The sequence below is a fragment of the Pseudoliparis swirei genome, chromosome 7 (genome assembly GCF_029220125.1).
Source record: "Pseudoliparis swirei isolate HS2019 ecotype Mariana Trench chromosome 7, NWPU_hadal_v1, whole genome shotgun sequence".
NCBI classification, from domain to species: Eukaryota; Metazoa; Chordata; class Actinopteri; order Perciformes; family Liparidae; genus Pseudoliparis; species Pseudoliparis swirei.
This window is the reverse complement of record NC_079394.1, coordinates 12,226,827-12,246,330: the sequence shown is the minus strand read 5'-3', so window position 1 is coordinate 12,246,330 and position 19,504 is coordinate 12,226,827. Positions and strand designations below refer to the sequence as shown.

Sequence of the window (19,504 nt, the reverse complement as noted above, 5' to 3'; positions counted from 1 at the left end):
TGTTGTTTCTTTATAAAAGCTTTTAATTCAAATACAAATACATGTGTCATTGTAACTGTAACATGAGGATGTGATGATCCCCTTGAGGAGCAGTATCAATTAGTAAAACAAAAAAAACAAAAATGAACCACCCTTACAAGCTCTATAACAATAAAGTGACGCACACATGGATGCCTTAATAATCATAATTTTAAAAAATGAACATGATTTACTCTAAAATGGGCCATTCTGCATGAGGGTACTTGAGGTACAATTACTAAAGTTACATTTTTAATGCAACAATTGTATTTGTAACAACGTATTTCTGCAGTATTATTTTGTTACTTTTATTTAAGTAGAAGATTTGAGTACTTAATTCTTCCACCAATGATTTTGAATGAATTTGAAGTTTCCTTGTACTTTAGTTGAGTCATTCCTTAAGGAAAGATAGGAATGTTGTATTTTTTATGTCACATGAGTTTCACAGCTATTTACGAGTTTACTCAGATTAATAATATTTTTAAAAATCAAATAAATTATGATGCATTATCATCTAATACAAAATATATGGAGGAGTGCATTAAGTAATCCAAAGTAACTAAATCTAAATCAGCTGTAAGCATATAGTGATGTATCAATAATTGTAATCCAATATTTGATTACATATTATTGTGAAAAAGGCAGTACTGCATCATAAGTATACTTAGGAGATTTAGAATGAATGAATCCATGTCCCTTAAGCATGTGGCTTGTGTTTGTCATGAGGATACATGAACATTTTTTTAATATGACAAAATCCTCTTTTGTTATAGTTCTTCTGACTTTTGAAGATGAACCAGAACCAGAATACTTCAGTAATTCTGCATGATTGGTTTCAAGGAAATACGTTGCAATATCAATGCCACACTGTTTGGCATCACCACAGTTCACCACGAGTACACATTTCAAAACACAAGTGAACTGGAACAGAAAAAAACAAACAGTGAAAAGCACTTTTTTATATTTGATTTGGAGGGATTATTTCTGAACCTTCCAACATCTTCCACATCATATTTCAAATACAACACACAGTATGTAGAGTTCACAAAACATAACATTTTTTTCCTTCTTTCTTTTTACATTTTATATAAATTTTTTTGAAACTTTTTTTTAACGCTTATTTTGGTAAACATGAACAACATCCATTCATAAATGACATATTCTAATGTATCCATGCATAAACAGTCTGGCATTTTCACACAGAGATGTCCTACATGTCACATTTGGGATTGTGTACATATGTATGACATATTCTAGCATAATACTGTATATATGGAGATATTGAGTAGAAAAACGATGGTTTAAAAAAGATGTATGTGCTTGTGTGTTCGCTGGTATTCAACAGTGAGTGTATCACGACGGACACAAGTGATACCTTGTGCTTCACTGATTTCCCATGAATGTGCCGGGCTCGGACACAAACCAACACAAAGGGAACATCTCGGAAAAAAGACATTCACAGGCATTACCATCAAGCTGCCAAGATATTGCAATTTTCCATTTATACGATACGTTTTTTTAGTTGGTTTTTTTTAAACATTAAAAAAAAACAGTAAACTGAATCAACACAGGCACTTAATGATTGAAACACACCACCTGTTGTATCTAAGGTGGTCGCTCAGAAACATGGTGACTACCTTAAAATCGGATACAGGTCGGGGGACAAACGTGCGTCCGCCGCTGTACTGCACGACGAGTCACTTTTTGCGGTGGAGATAGGCGGAAGGGAAGTAGGCTCCTTCGCCGTCACTTCCTGGTGAGCCGCATGGGCTGTCCTCGCCGCAGCTCATGTCCTCACCAGAGTCCTCACTGGGAGAGAAGAGGAAGCCATTAATACTCAGTACTATCTTCAGGGTAGAGCTGAAACAATTAGCTGGTGAGTCAGCGAGTGAACGGACGGATGTCTTCTGTGGTTCTCGAGGTTTTTCGTGAACTCGAGAGAAGTTTATAATACGTGGCTATTTACAGGGAGGGTCGAATGAAAACTAGCCCCTTTAATCAACGACAATTTTTATGATTTTTTGTTTAAGTTATATCTTAAGAAGAAATATCTACTTTAACTGGTTCAGGCTTCTCTGACGTGAGAGCTTCTTTTTTTTGCTGTTTTTTATTTAGTGAATCTTTTTGTCTTTTGGAAGATTTTATAGACTAAAAGATTGATCGGAAGAATAATCAATGGATAGATCAACAAAGAAAGTCATTGTTAGTTGCAGCCATAGTACAGAATGATTGATATCAACTAAGGCAACAAGTGACATATGAGTGATATATTAAATTATAGTAAATTAAGGATTTGGGGTTGGTAAGACTGATTTCTACAGGAGTCATTTAACCATTCATGGATTCTCAACTCTAAAATAAAACATTGTGTTTCCAAATACTGTTCGCAGCTGTGATTTTGCTGAGTCATGAATTTGAGGACTTACAAAATGCATTCATGAATGGCAGTTTTCTCAATATCTCATCAGCACACAGTTTATTCAAATCATATAAAATTCAGCATGAAGGAAATGAAAAAACTGGACTATTAACCTCTCGCGCTCGTCCCAGATCCCCTCATGAATAGTTGGCAGGCCGGGCACACTGAAGTGATTGGCCTGCAGATTTTGGGCCGTTCTCCTGGAAACGATCCAAACTAGCTTTTTGTTGTCTGGTTTGTTACATTCGCTTGAGCAGTATTCAGTCATGCATTTGGCCACAAGCTCCTTCCAGTGGAGCAGCTCGCTGTCACCGATCTGGAAACGAGACAAACAGGAAGCATCTGAGAGGCTGCAGACAGAAATACTGACAGGTGATCAGACAGTGACACTGACATGCCACATTGTACAATTTCAAAGTATGTGTAATACAAAGCAGAGGGATGTAAGAAATTATGGAATTAGTGGAGTATGGAAAACACAGTTAAGCATATTCGCCACATAAGAGCATTAAATGCTGCTCAATATTTCTTTAACCTCCTGAACCCCACCCGATTTTTGAGGTTTCTGCTCGAAATGACATACCCAAACTAAAAAGGGTGTAGCTCTGCAACCACAAAAGCTATTTGAATAATGTTGGTGTTATAATAAAGGGAACACATGTGAGCTTTTGTTCAGATGTGTAAATATTAGTATATATGTTACTGGTTAAGAGTAAATAAAGATGAAACTTCTATTTTCATAGAAGTTTCAGGTTCGATTAGAAAAAAAAGCACTTTCAGGATGAATATATCCTGGATGGATGCACAGCAAAGGCCTAAAATCACCCAGATAATAATACAACTTGTGAACAGACTCTCTGCAAAGTTTGACTCAGAAAAAATGAAGCAGATCAATAGTTGGAGACTTTTTAGTAAAGAGAATTTAGGCGAGGTCTCTAAAATTTGCATTTGGGCACATTGAAGCACCATCTGTGCCATTTGACTTTTCTCATGTACCAAACCATTTATTTCACTTTCACTTTTAATTGTGGTGTTCAATACATGCAAATACATCATTATGTGGCTTTAAAACAGTAAATCAAAGATAAAAAAACGATCAAACAAAGTGGTGCTGTGCGCGTGCGTACTGTGCGTAAAGCCGGTTTTTGGATCTGTCACAGCGCAGCTGTTGCGCGCGCAGATATCTCCGCCGGGGAAGGGCAGATTTTAAAGAACGACACGTCATTGGAATAGTTAGAGCCAATAGAATCGATTGGTACCAAGAAAGACAAGATTGAAAGCACTGTGAGCCAATAGGAGACAGAAAGGCGTCGCCATATTTGAAATGTGAAATCCGATTAGCTGAAATTGAACTTCCTGACAGCTGACTATGAGGCTTCCCCAAAAGTCCGCCTGGTTTTTAAAGGGACCTACACACACACTAAAGCTACGGCCTGCGGGCTAAAATGGGGCCATGGCCGTCATTTTATATGTGGCCCTGTGACGAAATAAAGATGATTAATGCCTTTTCTTAAAAAAAAAAAAAAAACTTTGTTTATTTTTTTTTTTCATTTTTTTTTTTTTTTGCGGTCTGTTCGCTCTTTCATGCTGCGTTCAGCCAGAGTTCCAGAGGAGAGGCGAACCCTTTTTGCGCTGTTTTCGATAACTGCGGAGTTCCGTCCCCGGACTATTTTTTTTTTTGGTCCCGCGCTAGAAGCGCCGGAGAGGGCGCGGGCTACGTCTTATCACAGTTCGTTACCACCGTCCACCACACAAGAAGAAATACACACTTGTTTGTTTGAGGAAGTCCACCCACGTCGGACCATCAAGATAAGTCTGGGTTCATATAATATATATATATTATATTATTTATCCATCCAGTCTGCAGCTAGGCTGATCTTGCTGCGGACTTCGACGATCAGACGATCGATATTCTCCGAAGGAACGGCATGACGTCAGGACCGTCACGTCAGTCACATCACAGTCTCACCTACTTACCGCCTACTTTCAAAAATCAGCCCGAATGAGGAAATCAGCCGGCGCCGGCGGGAACGCGCCGGGCGCGCGTGTGCGCGCGCGTGTGTGCGTGCGTGTGTGTGTGACCACCACATTGACTAACAAACATCATCCCTCCCTTCATATGAATTCCTCCATCCATCAGGTCTAGGTCAGTGGTTGTTGAAGTGAGTGCTGAGTCTTTATAATATAGTAATATAAAAGTTAATGTTGAATATGTGAATCTTTTTAATTCTTTTTTTTTTTTTTAATTTTTTTTTAGAGTTTGTTTTGAGCTTAAAAGCTGCTGACTCTGAAGATAGTTCAGTGAGTCAGACATGCATTACAGACATTGAGGCTTTTATTGAGCATTTTTTCTATTTCATTTTTATTTTTCATGTTTATTTTATTCATGTGTGTTTTATGTTTTAAAGTTCAGTAAATGAGTTGTATGAGTAGTTATGTATGTCCTCCTCCTGTTCACTTGTTGGTTCATAATTGACTGTATAATTGACTATAACCAATAAATATAATTTAGTTATTTAGTATATTGTTCTCTACTCTTCTCAGGTTCAACAACATCTTTTCATTAAATTCATTTGAAGTTAATTTAGGTCCCCCTTTGTCATAGTTTGTCATGCAGGTGATTTTGGGGCCCAAAAAGCCAGACAGTGACCAGTGGAACCACAGCCCACCACAGGAACCAAACCACTGCCCAGAGAACTACCACACTACAGGAACCGACACCTGGACCACACTGGCCAGTGGAGAGGTGGAGCCCAGACCACCTGTAGACCAGAGACCAGACCAGAGAGAATTAGAGAAACTCCACTGCTCAACTGTGACAAATAAAGTTAATAAAATAATGTTTGTTTGAGTTTGATAAATCTAAATAAAATAAAATAAATAAATTAATTAATTTTATATTATTATAATAATATTATTATCATATCATATTATCAATTCATAATAAACAATACAAATAAACAAAACACAAGAAAGTTATTTAATTAACATTTTCTGGTGGTTAATTATAGTGTTAGTTAGACAGTGAGTGCCTTTGAGGGCAGCCATGAGGCGGATGTGGCCCTCGGTGAAAATGAGTTTGACACCCCTGCACTAAAGCCATGCCAGCTGGAATGCAGGGGAGAGAAACGTTTTTTCTTCTTCTCAAGAACAAAAGTATGTTGAATTTGCTGAATGTAAAGCTATGAAGCGATTAATATGTCTGTGTTCTTTGGCTTATATCTCCGTGATACTTTGGTGCAGAAGGATTCTGTAAAGATATTTAGAATCTGTGTGAAGTCCTCTTGCTTTCGAACATCTCTTCTTTTATGATTGCACAAAGCTACATGTCGCTAGCTACGGAAACGTTCTGAGTGGGCCGACACCTGACAAAATTATGATTATGATATTTTTCTTTTTATTTCAGTTGGTGTTTGAGTTGTGTTTAAATGGCTCACTGATACTTGTAGCCCCAGTTGTCTTCTTTAATTTGATGTACAACATCAATATATTTGTTCATGTTTATTATAATAGTATAGACAGTTTAAAACACAATATCAAAAATGCACCATATGTGGTGCGTTGGGGCTTAAGAGGATAAAAAACATGGTGCGACGCTAAAATAGTGCCGCAAAAAGTGAATTATGGAACCGCAGTGGAACAAAAATGTCTCGAGAAACACAGAGAAATGATTGACTTGACGGTTATTTATCGAGAATATAGATTTAACAGCAGAAAAAAACATTTAAGTTCAAGCTAGTAAAAGTGTTCTATTTGGTATTATAGGGCGGTAAACTGTATATATTTCAGTTTTCAAATATTGTATGGACAAAACAATACATTTGAAGACATTACCATAGTCTACTCTAGATTGACCTGTGATGGCCATTTTTCACTAGATGTAAACATTTTCCAAAGCACAAAATGTGAATTAATTGAGAGAAAAAATGAATCACATGTTACAGCTCTACTGTTGTTGTTTTTTTACCTTTAGGTGTCTTTGGAATTGCTGTACAATTTTTGACAAGGTGATGGACTGGAGGGCTTCAAACTCCTGAGCAATGAGGGACAGTGCCAGCACTGATGGCTGTAAATGAAGAAAACAGCGTATCAATAACTCACAAGACTCAAAGTGTGACTGCTGCTATAGTGTAAAATTGTCTTCCGAGAACAATCCTTACTTTTGCTTTAGAGAAAACAAGACGGCATAAGCAGGCTTTAAGCTGGGCTTCCAGTCTCCCAATGCTTGGGATCTCCTCCCTTAAAATATAGAGGGAATCCTAATGTGATCCGCCAGTACAAAGCTCATAAAGCATAATCTATTTCACCATCTCCGTGCCAACTGGAGCAGTGCATCTGCAATAACAACATGAGTGAGGCGGAATAAAATTAAATATTTACCGTCCAGCAGACAGGAACGTGAAGGTTGGGTAGTAGAGGCGAAGAAAAGTTAAAGCGGTCACAGCTTCGGGCTCCACGCTGAGCTTCTCCGAGATGATCTTCTCCATGCGACGCAGGTCGGACACGGTGAACTTGCTTTGGCTGATGCGGATGAGCTCATGGGTGGGCGAGACATTGTTCGCTTCCTCAACCATTTTCGCAGCAATGTCGAGACAGCAGACTCCAATACAGGGCAAGTGTTTGGGCTGCACCTGGCACAATGACACAACAGTGATAAGTGTGAGTCAACGTCTCATGACTCAAGGTCAAATAAAAGTCATTGTGGTCGTGTTTTCCTTCTTACTGGAGACACACAACATCTAAATGTAACATGAAACAACATACTGAAACTAAATACTTTGTTAAATGCCTACCTTCATAACAGTGAGGAATCGATCCAGAAAATTGACCGCTTGAACGAATGTTTGAGTGCTGTAGCCAAAGAAACTGGTCAGACCCCAAAGTTCTTCCACTCTGGTGTCCCTGCATTTTGCAGACACTCCACTGTGATTCTGAAAATACACCACTATATACATTAGATAGACATCACTGAGAAGTGATTTTGTTGTTGTTTTGGGATACCATATCATTGCACCGACACCAACAACATAATCTAAAAGTGTATCAGTGGGTTTACCTCTGTGGAAGCTGACTCCATCATCCTCAGGCCAGTCTCTCTGGGAAGAAAGTTGTACTCTTTTGCACGACATGACTTCAACTCTTTCAGGAGCAAGCTGTCAATGGCTTGAAGACCCCTCAACACATTTCGATCCATCTGCATTGCAAAGCAAGAGAGACCGCATATCAATATTGTGTCCTTATTATTGACACCCAGTAGGTGTCACTAATTTCTTCAGCAGCGCCCAAAAAAACAACACATTCCTGATCTTCATTATTACATTGTAAAAGCATAATAAACTAAACAATGGGAATAGTGTATTAAACACTCACACAATCAAATTTAACGTCGACATTGATTTTAGCTTAATGTAGATATCTGCTGAGCGACAGAAGCCAGGTCATCTATAACCTAGCTTATAACTATGTTATTATTACACGGTTCAGACGAGGCTGAATCCGTTCACCGTCAACGTTGATTTTAATCTTCACAACAACATCTACAAATTTCAAAAAGCGGAAGACGTCGGAAGCATAAATAATAATGAAAAAATTGGCTCACATCAATGTAGCTAAAGATAGCTTGCCATCGTAAAATCAACAAACCTTCGTCTTCCTTCGCCCGGAAGCCGCCGACGAGCAGGAAATAACAGCACTGCGGCTTAATGACAGCTTCCAGCTCTTCACATCTCCATTGTCAGTCCGATGGAGGTCGATAAATGTTTAAAAAAACAAGACCGTTGATTCCTGCTGAAAAAAAACAGAGAAGGTCCGCCCTTAATAAACAAACAACGGCTGAGCTGTTCTGAAAAAACGACATTAACCATCATGCACCGCTGGAAACGCCTCTGCGTGGTTGCGTCATCAACAGTCGTAGAGGTGAAACCGGATGTTAGTGGATTATTTCAAAGTGTCGGGCGCTAACGTTACTTTTGCTTTTATCTCAACAAATCGGACAACAAACAATCTGAACTATTGTAAGTATTAGCACCAAATGAGTTACTCCGAATTATATAATATTATGAAAACACGACGTGAGATATGGGATGCTGTTTCCATGGTGATTGTGCTTTAACTTCAAATAATTCACTGGCAGAAGTGAAGCGTTAGTTGTTGATATTATTTTCGGCATACTGTTGACTTCACTCACTTAACGTGAACCGACAGGTTGGTGACAAGCGAACGTAACTGCAGAGATGTCGTCGGAGTCACAAAGAGCTACAACTGGTATGTTAACGTTATTAACTAACGTTAGATAAGGTTAACCATCTGGCTCAACGGATTTAAAATTGTACAACTGTCGTCCCCAGAGACCCGAGGTGCCTCCTCCCGGCTGAGATTGAACAGCCTGACACTGGATGAATTGAGGTATGAACAAAAAACTCTTTATGCAAAACCAAAATGCCTTGCAGAGGTTGCTCATTTGATATTATTTAAAGATCAACTACCAACTCCAACTCTTCAGCAGCCATTGCTTTAGCTCAAGAGTTGTTTTGATTTGATGAAAAACATGTATCTACAAAGACAATCAACGAGACAACATCAAAGTTATGAAAACACACACGTCACATAAAATGAACAATAGGATCAAAATAAAAACTGCTCGACACTAACCAAATGACGGCAGGCTGACCTCTGGTCCTTCTTGTTTTTGTCGACTTGACATTTTCAATCAAATTTAGTTTCCCCATCTGGAATTATAATGCACTTTGGCTATGACAGAACTATGAATCATGCTCTCCATCCCTCCTATTTTCTTTCCTTTAAACCCCCCAAAAAATGATAGTGAGGACCTTGACAGACGCACCAAGGAAACACAGAGGCTTCAGGAAGAAGTGGAAAACGAAACCAAGATAACCTTGGAGAGGTTTGGCACATACAGCATCCACAGCTCACCTGGACACAGCTGCCTCAACCTCAGTAACTATTGTGAGTACAAGCAGCGTCACACAGCATTTTGTTTGAGTTGGAGCAGCCAGCGGGATAAAAAAAATGACACGCTAAGTAGCGATTATTAATTTTTCACAACACCCACGTTAAGATAAAATAACCAAAGCCGAACGTTATTCTAAAACCTAAATCTGACTAGATGGTTACAGAAAAACACTGGAAAGCAAAGTGTTAAAACAATTATTCAATATTCGCCAAAGCTCCACCCATGTAAGTCCTGCAAAAATGCATGTTTCACCAAGCCATATCTTTCACAGCATACACTCTGTGTATTTTCAACTTCCTTTGCAGATGTTTCACCGGAGGATTCCACCATTCCTTCACCCTACCAGCAGCCAGAGACTCCGGCCTTGGTCGGTGATATGGAGAGTCTGAACCAAGGGGATATCGGCTCTCTTGGAAAGGAGGCATCGGGAAATGCAGTAGATGACTGTATTCTACAGCTGTCGGACTTGCAGCTTGACAAGGTTCATACTTTTTTTTTACAACCATGAATCTTGTCTGAATTCTTTCAGCAATGTATTTTTTTACCCTCTCAAACACAGACATGTGATCAACCTGAACAAGAGACAACCAGTTTTAACAAAGCCATCATGGACCTGCAGGCTGAGTGGCACAAAGTCCAGAAAGAGAAGGACGTCCTGTCCAACATCAGGTGAAGACACTGACCAAAATGTTACTCCTGTAAATTAGTCTTTTGAATCTCTTGGACTCACAGTTCTTTATATTTGTAGAGTGAAGGATTCAAGGACACATCTTGGGCAGATGGAAAAGATGCTGTTCATCTTGGAGGAGCACCAAGACACCAAAAGGACCGAGGACCAGAAACTGCAGGAGACGGAGGACGAGGCGTTGGCATTCTGCAGGAAAGTAGAGACAATGGAAGACAATGTAAAAGAGACGCGCTCGTTGTTGTCTCAAGGCGGCGCCACCACCAGTCCTAGCGTCGTCACTACTTCAGGACAGCGTTCACCGGCTGCTAGTTTAAGTGAGGATTTCAACAATGAGTCAGAGGAGCTACAGGAAAGACCTCTTTCGGTAAGTAGTAGAAGTCATTTATGGATCATATTCAGTGTCCTGTCCTCACGGGCATACACTTTCCCTCTTATTATGTCTGATGTATGTTTTTGTTTCATAGCAGTCAATAGAAGATCTGTGGAGTGATTCTTCTAGAATGGAAGACCTGATTGAAGGTCTTGGCCAGGAGATGGCGGTGTTGACTGACCAACTGATCTCATCGAAGAACAACAGCTGCAGCTTGAGTTTCAAGTTGGAGGAGCTAAAGTAAGTGTCATGTTTTTTTCAGTGAGTGTTTTCAGTCTAAAATGAATTCATGTATATGTGTCAGAAATATAGATATACATACATTTGTATCCCAGGAAACTTGCAGAGAGACAGACATTACTGCACCGGGTTCAAGTCAGTGAACTGGAGTCAACTCTCTGCAGCCATACAGACAAGGTAAGGAAGAGTGTACAACATTACCATGAATAATACAATGTAAGCAATGAGATACTGAAGCGGCTAAATGTCAATATTTACCAGCCATTCACTAGATGTATAGACCAATAGGACCAGCGGAGCTTGAAGATTAGACAAACTGAATGGGGAGAAGCAGAACCGATGGAACTCCTCTAATGAGAATAAAAACTACAATTTAAATTGGATTGTGATTTGTGACATTGTAGGTTTATTTTCTGGAGCTGCAACTCAGTCAGACTCAGTCCCAGCTGCGAGACGCCCAGAGAGAGAGAGAGCGATCTCTACAACAAGCAGAGGAGCATCGATCCCAGCTGGGCCAATTCAAGGTAACCATGAGAGTCAAAACTCGGTTAACTTTATGTGAAGTCATTAAAATGATACTTAAAGTCTGTTAATTATGACGCAACATCGAGAACAAGGTGTGTAATCTGCTGGTGAAACATTTTAAGACACTAGTGGGAGGAGTCAACAAGGAGTGCCACGCTCAGGCGTGGGCAGTTACAGGCTATGAATGATTGAATATTGCCCGTTTCATTGCCATCACTGATGCTGCTGCACAAATTGGTGGCCATTTCAATACATTGGTTATAGTTGGAGCTTATTATCAGTTGGTAGTTTACGTCTCCTAACCTGGATGTGAACATTGCCCACAGGCCCTGCTGGAGCAGGCGGCTCAGGAGGGGGAGACATCCCAGGAACTACTGGAGGAGAAAAGGAAGGAACTCCAGCTTCACCAGCATGAAGCCCAGCACGTAATGTTCTCATGGAGATGACTTATTATTAATATTAGTCTCGGTTAATAATACAACCATTTAGATAATATATAGATATATATATACACTACCGTTCAAAAGTTTGGGGTCATCCAGACAATTTCGTGTCTTCCATGAAAACTCACTTTTATTTATCAAATGAATTGAAAATTGAATAGAAAATATAGTCAAGACATTGACAAGGTTAGAAATAATGATTAATATTTGAAGTATTAATTTTGTTCTTCAAACTTCAAGCCCAAAGGAAGGCCAGTTGTATAGCTTATATCACCAGCATAACTGTTTTCAGCTGTGCTAACATAATTGCACAAGGGTTTTCATCAGATATTAGTCTTCTAAGGCGATTAGCAAACACAATGTACCATTAGAACACTGGAGTGATAGTTGATGGAAATGGGCCTCTATACACCTATGGAGATATTTCATTAGAAACCAGACGTTTCCACCTAGAATAGTCATTTACCACATTAACAATGTATAGTGTGTATTTTTGATTAATGTTATCTTCATTGAAAAAACAGTGCTTTTCTTTGAAAAATAAAGACATGTCCCCAAACTTTTGAACGGTAGTGTATATATATATACAAACCACGACCCGGAGACTATGTGTTCATTTCGATAGCTCACTGTACTTAACTGATTTTTCCAGCATCTTGCCATGTTCGAGGAGGCCCAAAGCCGATGCCAAGGCCTGCTTGCAGAAGGAGAAACACTGAGACTGGAACTGGATGAACGAGAGAAGATGATGGAGAGCAGCTCACAGATTCACAACAGCACCGTCGGCGACCTTCACCAGGAAAACCGCCTTCTCAGCAACCAGCTAGACCAGCACAAGACGGAGATTCAGCAGCTCAGGGTCAGGAGCCATTTAATGTATTCCTCTTATTGACTTCAATACCCCAAACACACCATCATTAACCTCTCTCTCTCTCTCTCTCTCTCTCGGTCTCTGTGTGTGTGTGTGTGTGTGTGTCACATGCCGTTCAGGCCGAGTTGGAGCGGCACAAGTCGGACCTGGCTGCTGCGGGGCAGGACAGGCTGCAGCTGCAGGCCTCTGTGGCTGAACAACGGCTGCGTGTCCAGGAGGAAACTCTGGAGAACCAGCAGCTCACCATCCAGATGGACATCCAGTGCTTGAAGTTACTCACCCTCACGAGTGAGTTGAGCTTTACTGATGTGTATCGCCACACACTCGAGAGACCAATATCCATCACATAGACAACACGTGTCACATTTATATGCACACAGCCTCATGATTATACACATCGTGTAGAGGCCCTAACGCTTTTCCACTGTAAGTCTTAAAGCCAGTCGTTCAATGCTTTTAATCCAATTGCTCTATGACATCGTAGCATAATAATAGTAACGTCCAATAGTATTGCGATAGATTATATATGTTGCTTATAGCACAACGCGTTGACACGACTACGGTCAAAAACTGTTTGCTTCCTGTCCACACCTGTTCTCATGAGCAGGCACTTACCTTCATGCCTTTTGGATGTAAATGTGCCACCTTGTGTTCAAATGTAGGAACTGCATGTCCCAAATTGACCCAGTGTCTCTCCTCAAAGATAAATGAAAGCAAGAAAACGACATTATGGCTCCAACATATAGGATACAAATATTTTAAAAACATGGCCTCACACATTTATATTAATTTAAACAATATATGTCTGATTTAGTTCATGAATAAACAATGGGAAGTCTGTGATTCACATACGGTATGAGTCTTTAATGAATTAATTACCTCACAGTGGAGTATTCCGTGTGGACTTGTATCACATGTTACCTCCAGACAGCAGCTTGTGTACCCGGCGGGCCTTTTCCTTCACCAGGAGTGTTTCTAGAAAGAGATCTGCTCTCTTCTTCTTGTCCTGCTGGGTTAGGAAAACACAGAACCTTGTTCCGTATATTTTCTCTGTCAGCCAAGCCCTTCCATTGCTGTGTGTGTGTGTTAAGTGTGTGTGTCCACTCTGTGGATCTGATGCATGTGTTTGTGTGCGGGCACCGTTACAGAGGAGCAGGAGGAGCTGCGGCAGCTCCACAGCTGCAAGAATGAGGAACACGAGGGTGCGGCGCTGAAGCTTCAGAGTCAGCTCAGGAACACCCATGAAGAGCTGGAGCAGTTCAGACGCACCCTGAGGACCCTGAAAGGATCTGACGGACACGGTTAGATTCATGACATGCTTTAAACTAAAACTTAATTAAACACCTGCAAAGAAGAAAGAAAGAAACGTTCTCAAATGTGTTGTGCCTTATTATTTGTTAGCGATACACTACCGTTCAACAGTTTGGGGTCACCCAGACAATTTGGTGTTTTCCGTGAAAACTCACACTTTTATTTATCAAATTAATTGCAAAATTAATTGAAAATATAGTCAAGACATTGACAAGGTTAGAAATAATGATTTTTATTTGAAATACCTATTTTGTTCATCAAACTTGTCGCTCAAAGGAAGGCCAGTTTTATAGCTTCTATCACCAGCATAACTGTTTTCAGCTGTGCTAACATAATTGAAAAAGGGTTTTCTAACCCTCCATTCGTCTTCGAAGGCGATGAGCAAACACAATGTACAACTAGAACACTGGAGATGGCCCTCTGTACACCTTTGTAGAGATTTAATTTTTTTAAACGGAGAATAGTCATTTACCACATTAACAATGTATAGAGTATTTCTGATTAATTTAATGTTATCTTCATTGAAAAAAACAGAAAAATAAGCACATTTATAAGTTTTTCTTTTCTTTTTCTAAGTGACCTCAAACTTTTGCAGGGTAGTGTATATATTCTTATACTATTAGCATTTACCTCTTTTTGTATTCTTAATTTAAATTTAATTTGTTCCCCCCAGGCCTCCAAGTAGCCATGGACATGCAGAAGGAGATCACTGCCCGGAGAGAGCAGGTCGACTCCCTGCAGTGCAAAATCCAACATTTAGAAGAGATCAACGACAAACTGTACCAGGTAAAGAAATGTAATGTGCCAGTGTTTCCGTAGATAATTCAGATAACTGGAGAGATGACCCTCTCCAAGTTAACCATTGTTAATCATGGAGATCCAAATGTCTCTAATTGATAACACAAATAGAAATGACTATTATATAATTTATTAATGTATTAAATGACATAAAGAGTGACCCAACTGCAGTGACTTCATCTGAGCGAGTTCAAGCACTATGAAGACTTTTTTATTATTATTTCTTGGACACCAAATTGCTCTACTGGAACAACTTCACCTGGTCCCACAAAATAATACATTAAAATAGATATTTTTTTAACATAAATAAGTACGTTAAATGACAACATATCACATCCAGACAGGACACCAATGTATACAAACAATATCCTATGTATCCACACTCCTCTTCTTATCCTATCCAGGAGAAGCACTACCAGAGTCTGGGGAATCAGCGGCAGCTGCAGTCTCTTACCCTCATCAGGGAGGAGAAGAGACAACTTGGCGATGAGCTGGAGGCCCTTCGCTCCAAAGATAAACAGTTGAGGGAGTGGATCGGCCAGCTGGAGACGATCCTTCACACGGTGATGCTCATGTGCACTTTTCTTCTCGTCATTAAATGATGTCTGGTGTTAAGAGAAGCCTGGATACGATTGTGACGGACTGAAATACATTTAAAGTTTCAAGTGAAAACGGTGCACACACCAGTTTTTATTTAAAAAAACCATCTTGATATTTTGAAACAATGAAGTGTTGACCATGAACTGCAACATCTCTGGTTTGTTTTTGATCTGCGAGTTTCTGCTCCATTTCATTCCTCATTTATTCCTTTGTAATAAATGCATAAAATTCCCCCAAAAGCAGATACATATGAAAAGAGTTAGAAAAGGCGTCCAAAAAACTGATGATTGGCAATTACGTTAATAATTAGTTTATTTCCTGAGATTTGCTATCATTTAATATCCGCCACTGGCCAAACAGTTATTATCTCACTCTGGAACAAAAAAACAAATGTTTATATTTTCCGGTAAATAAGGCACCGTATCATCTTTCCTGCTCCGTCTCTGTTTGTGTCCATCGCTGTGTTATTGCTTCAAATCCTCTGTATCTTCCCGAAGATGACGGAGAGCTTCGCAGACTGTCAGGAGTTTTTCCAGCTCAAGGAGCAGGACTTCTTGCGTCTGAAACTCCAACATGCCCTGGACTTGAAGGTAGAGCTGATTAGAGACAGAGAGTCTGTTTGTAAGAAGGCGGAGGGCTTATCCACTTCATACACAGTCTGCCTATGTGTGTCAAAATGTACCCTGATTTAGTTTAAATGCTTCTCTGCTGAGCTCTTCACCATGCATGTTTGATAGCAACGTCTTGAGTAACAGCCAATTGTGTGTCCTTTCCATAGGAGCTCCAAGGTCAAAATCTGCACACAGCTCTGAATGTACCTCCATCTGACCCGGACTCCCCGTCCCCATCCGCACTCACTGCCCCACCCGCCTCCAACACCCAGATCACGGTACGGTCAGGAACTCCTCGTATCTCCTACGGTTCCGGCCCATCGAGTGTGTGCGTGTGTGTGAATCGTTGTTTATTTGGCGGCACAGACACGAGCTCGACGGCACATCTGCTTTGCCTTTAAACGAAAAACATTCAAAGCGTCGCATTCCTGTGGCAAAGTGAGAAGGCCCGACTGTAAATCACTTTGTCCCAGCAGTACGACGCTGATTTGGTTTGTGTTGTGTTTTAAGTGAAATGTGGGCGATTGTCTTGTATTCCCTGGGTTCTCTGTTCAAACTCAAACTAATCTCCACATATAATAATAATAATAATTATAATTATAATAATTATAATTATAATAATAATTATAATAATAATAATAATGCACTGGCATCTTTCTCTCCTCCCTCTCTCTCTCTTCCAGCAGGAGTGCCGTGCCTGGGAGCTCCGGTCTCTCGTCAAAGATCTGCGAGGAGTGATTTCGGAGAACCGCAGACCACACACGGATACTAGGAGGAGGTCCGAACCCGAGAGAGTGCACAGAACCACATTGTACGTCTGGCTCCGTTCCCACACACTGCGAGGATTAGCTCCGCTCTCAGGGCTCGGTTAGGTCACATATTGCTCTCCTGCAGGTTTCTTCCCTTTTTTTCCCCCTGAAGGGTTATTTGGGAGTTTTTCCTGGTCCGATGTGAGGTTTTGGGGCAGGGATGTCTATGTGTACAGATTGTAAAGCACTCCGAGACAAATTTGTAGTTTGTGAAATTGGGCTATACAAATAAACTGAATTGAATTGAATATTAGAATCATGTGATGCCACTAAGTCAGCAGGAAGTAATTTGGAGGAGGAGGAGGAGGAGGAAGAGGAAGGGGATCCTAATTGGGTTTTTTTTATATTACACATACCTGTTGTGTTGTCTTCGACATCTGTTTTCTTTAATGTCTTTTTATATTTATCTTGTTATTTGTATATTACAAGTTTGTACGACGATCCATTCACGAGCGGCTTCAATTATTAGATTTCTACTGCACAACGTCATAGAAAGAGCTGCTGACCTTTTATCTTCAGATATCTGTCGTGGAATCTTTGAAGTTTAATGTCTCCCTCCATATTTTTTATATATTCCCCCTGCGCCCGCAGAAGTACCGACGACGCGGAAGAAGTCAAAGCCGATTCCAGATTGAGAAGAAAAACCTGCGGCAGGTAGTGTCGTCTTTTCATCTTTTTGCTTCAATGTTTGGCGCACGGCTTTTCTCGAGGCATCTTCCCCGTGACCTTTTTACCCCCCCCCCCCCCCCCCCAATGCAACATGCACGGCGCCACAAAGTGCCACAGGGTTTGAACATGTGATGTAACGCGTGTCTGTTTGTGCGTACCCTGTGGACAGCGAGCCGCATTTCCTGAAAGCGGCCGAGCTCAACGGAAAAATGACCAGCATCAAATCCTGCTGTGGGAGTGAGTTTCTGCTTCTGTTTTTTTTTCATACCTCTTCTATGAATGCAGTTTGCTACTGCCATACAATACAATTAAATGAATTAAAACTCATATTTAATTAGTTGACCTATATTTTAAGTAAATATGGCATTTATTCTTGTCATTTCCTGCTTTTTTTTCAGCAGATCAATCAATAAATAACAACATAATTAGTTGAAACCTTATATTCAATTTACAGACTACATACAAGAAATTGTGGATTTTAGTCGACGTCAATATATTCAATTCTCTAACATACACATTTGGATGATTCCAGGTTGTGTTATCTCAAGACCGGCGGCTGCAGTGAGGTTCACTTCCTCTCCACAGCTGTTCGCACTGGGCCGCAGGTCACCCGTCTACACCCTGCTGACCTCTGACCCCAACAGCCGACAATGACGCGACACTACCTCCCGAGGCCGGTCCTTCTTATCAGTACGTCGTACAGTCTGAGTCATTGGGCGGCGTTTCTTCAAGTTATCATTCAAACTGTATATTAAGAGAGGGAAACGGGGTTCGTATGGTCATGAAAAAACCTGGAAAAGTCATAGAATTAAAAATGGTTATTTGCAGGCCTGGAAAAGTCCTTGAAAAAAATTGTAGCCCAAAAGTTTTGGAGAATTCATCAAAATGTGTTCTATTCATATGTTCATGTACGCATTTTGATTAAAAGAATAAGCATTTATATCTATTTATTCTTTTAATCAGACTATTGTCTCTCATTCATTTGTGTATATACTCGTGTACACACCGAGATTTCACAAAATGTTTGGTCATGGAAATTTGGTTAAGGGTCATGGAAATCCATTAGTCAACATGTGTGTGAACCATCACAGAAAAGTCCTGAACTTTAATACAGAGACGATTCCTAAATCTAGATGTCATCAGCTGTAGCTCAGCTCGGTGTGATGAGGAAACTCCATTTCAGCAATACTAAAGTTCTGTGTTCAATTGTCCTATTGTATTTGTTTGATCAAAATCTCTGTAATGCTATTAATTCCTCAGAATGAATTAAATAATCTATAACCCATTGTTTTCTTTGTCTTTCAGAAAGCTCCTTTCCTGATTTTGAAGGCTCCGCACAGGAAGTTATCAATAAATGAAATCCCCACGCAGCTGTAGCCTTGGTATTCATTGTTTTAAATTTCTTTATTAATGTGTTTGAGTTGTTAACACCAGTAAGCACGGCAAAAAACAAACAAATCTGTATCATATATTTGAATATTTGGTGGTACACACAGAACAGTATAGCAAGCTTGATTCAAATATAGAGCGGGACCGTCGCATCTTTATTGGCTGTTCAAGTTAAGTTCCATAAAACGTGCACACAGAGCTTCAGCGCCCTAAAGTTACCTCGTGTACCGGAACATTTAATTCACTTCTCCTTTTGCTACTTTGTTGCAGCGTGGTTTTAAAGAGAGTTTCCGATTTACAAATGCTGTGAAACACATGCAGGTCCTTTCAAATCCCTTCTTCCCTTTTAGCCTTTGGGCATACATACATACAAACATACATACATACATACAAACATACAAACATACATACAAACAAACATACATACAACATACATACAAACACATACATACATACAAACAAACATACATACAAACATACAAATATACATACAAACATACATACATACAAACAAACAAACATACATACAAAAATACATACATTCAAACATACATACAAACATACAAACAAACATACAAACAAACATACATACAAACATACAAACAAACAAACATACATTCATCCATACATACATAAATACATACATACAGTATATACAAACATACATACACACAAACATACATTCATACATACATACAAACATACATACATACATTCAAACATACATACAAACAAACATACAAACATACAAACAAACATACATACAAACA

General features: G+C 39.8%; 2 protein-coding genes across 5 annotated transcripts; one reads left to right on the top strand and one right to left on the bottom strand.

The window, feature by feature from the left end:
• Window positions 1–962: 962 nt before the first annotated feature.
• LOC130196813 (cyclin-G2-like) lies at window positions 963–11,613 on the bottom strand. 2 transcript variants are annotated; one of them, XM_056419187.1, is made up of 12 exons: window positions 11,537–11,613; window positions 10,967–11,024; window positions 10,791–10,866; window positions 10,141–10,284; window positions 8,081–8,224; window positions 7,494–7,631; window positions 7,231–7,368; window positions 6,818–7,068; window positions 6,598–6,676; window positions 6,405–6,503; window positions 2,551–2,753; window positions 963–1,827 (listed from the first exon to the last, which is right to left on the bottom strand). In XM_056419187.1, the coding sequence occupies exons 6-12, from the start codon at window positions 7,629–7,631 to the stop codon at window positions 1,716–1,718; spliced, it is 1,020 nt and encodes a 339-aa protein (XP_056275162.1). In that variant the 5' UTR covers window positions 8,081–8,224; window positions 10,141–10,284; window positions 10,791–10,866; window positions 10,967–11,024; window positions 11,537–11,613; the 3' UTR covers window positions 963–1,715. The 2 variants fall into 2 exon arrangements, with proteins under 2 accessions (XP_056275162.1, XP_056275161.1); XM_056419186.1 differs by having other exon boundaries at window positions 8,081–8,221.
• Window positions 8,366–18,715, top strand: LOC130196812 (coiled-coil domain-containing protein 158-like). Of its 3 annotated transcripts, none has more exons than XM_056419185.1 (23): window positions 8,366–8,451; window positions 8,642–8,701; window positions 8,785–8,842; window positions 9,261–9,403; window positions 9,716–9,891; window positions 9,970–10,079; window positions 10,159–10,462; window positions 10,566–10,708; window positions 10,804–10,885; window positions 11,113–11,232; window positions 11,560–11,658; window positions 12,329–12,535; window positions 12,667–12,835; window positions 13,696–13,848; window positions 14,532–14,644; window positions 15,061–15,219; window positions 15,754–15,846; window positions 16,035–16,145; window positions 16,551–16,678; window positions 17,268–17,330; window positions 17,515–17,582; window positions 17,878–18,035; window positions 18,651–18,715. In XM_056419185.1, the coding sequence occupies exons 2-22, from the start codon at window positions 8,671–8,673 to the stop codon at window positions 17,997–17,999; spliced, it is 2,652 nt and encodes an 883-aa protein (XP_056275160.1). In that variant the 5' UTR covers window positions 8,366–8,451; window positions 8,642–8,670; the 3' UTR covers window positions 18,000–18,035; window positions 18,651–18,715. The 3 variants fall into 3 exon arrangements, with proteins under 3 accessions (XP_056275160.1, XP_056275159.1, XP_056275157.1); XM_056419184.1 differs by having other exon boundaries at window positions 10,563–10,708; window positions 16,554–16,678; XM_056419182.1 differs by having other exon boundaries at window positions 10,563–10,708.
• The last annotated feature ends 789 nt before the right edge of the window (window positions 18,716–19,504 follow it).

Excerpts from the sequence above, each read along its gene's own strand:
- LOC130196813 (XM_056419187.1), bottom strand. The coding sequence starts at position 7,631 with ATGGATCGAAATGTGTTGAGGGGTCTTCAAGCCATTGACAGCTTGCTC. Across the intron at positions 7,369-7,493 it reads TGGAGTCAGCTTCCACAGAG|AATCACAGTGGAGTGTCTGC; the intron begins GTAAACCCACTG and ends GTGTATTTTCAG. Across the intron at positions 7,069-7,230 it reads GATTCCTCACTGTTATGAAG|GTGCAGCCCAAACACTTGCC; the intron begins GTAGGCATTTAA and ends TCATTGTGCCAG.
- LOC130196812 (XM_056419182.1), top strand. The coding sequence starts at position 8,671 with ATGTCGTCGGAGTCACAAAGAGCTACAACTG. Across the intron at positions 8,843-9,260 it reads CTGACACTGGATGAATTGAG|TGAGGACCTTGACAGACGCA; the intron begins GTATGAACAAAA and ends AAAAAATGATAG. Across the intron at positions 17,331-17,514 it reads AGAAGAAAAACCTGCGGCAG|CGAGCCGCATTTCCTGAAAG; the intron begins GTAGTGTCGTCT and ends CCCTGTGGACAG.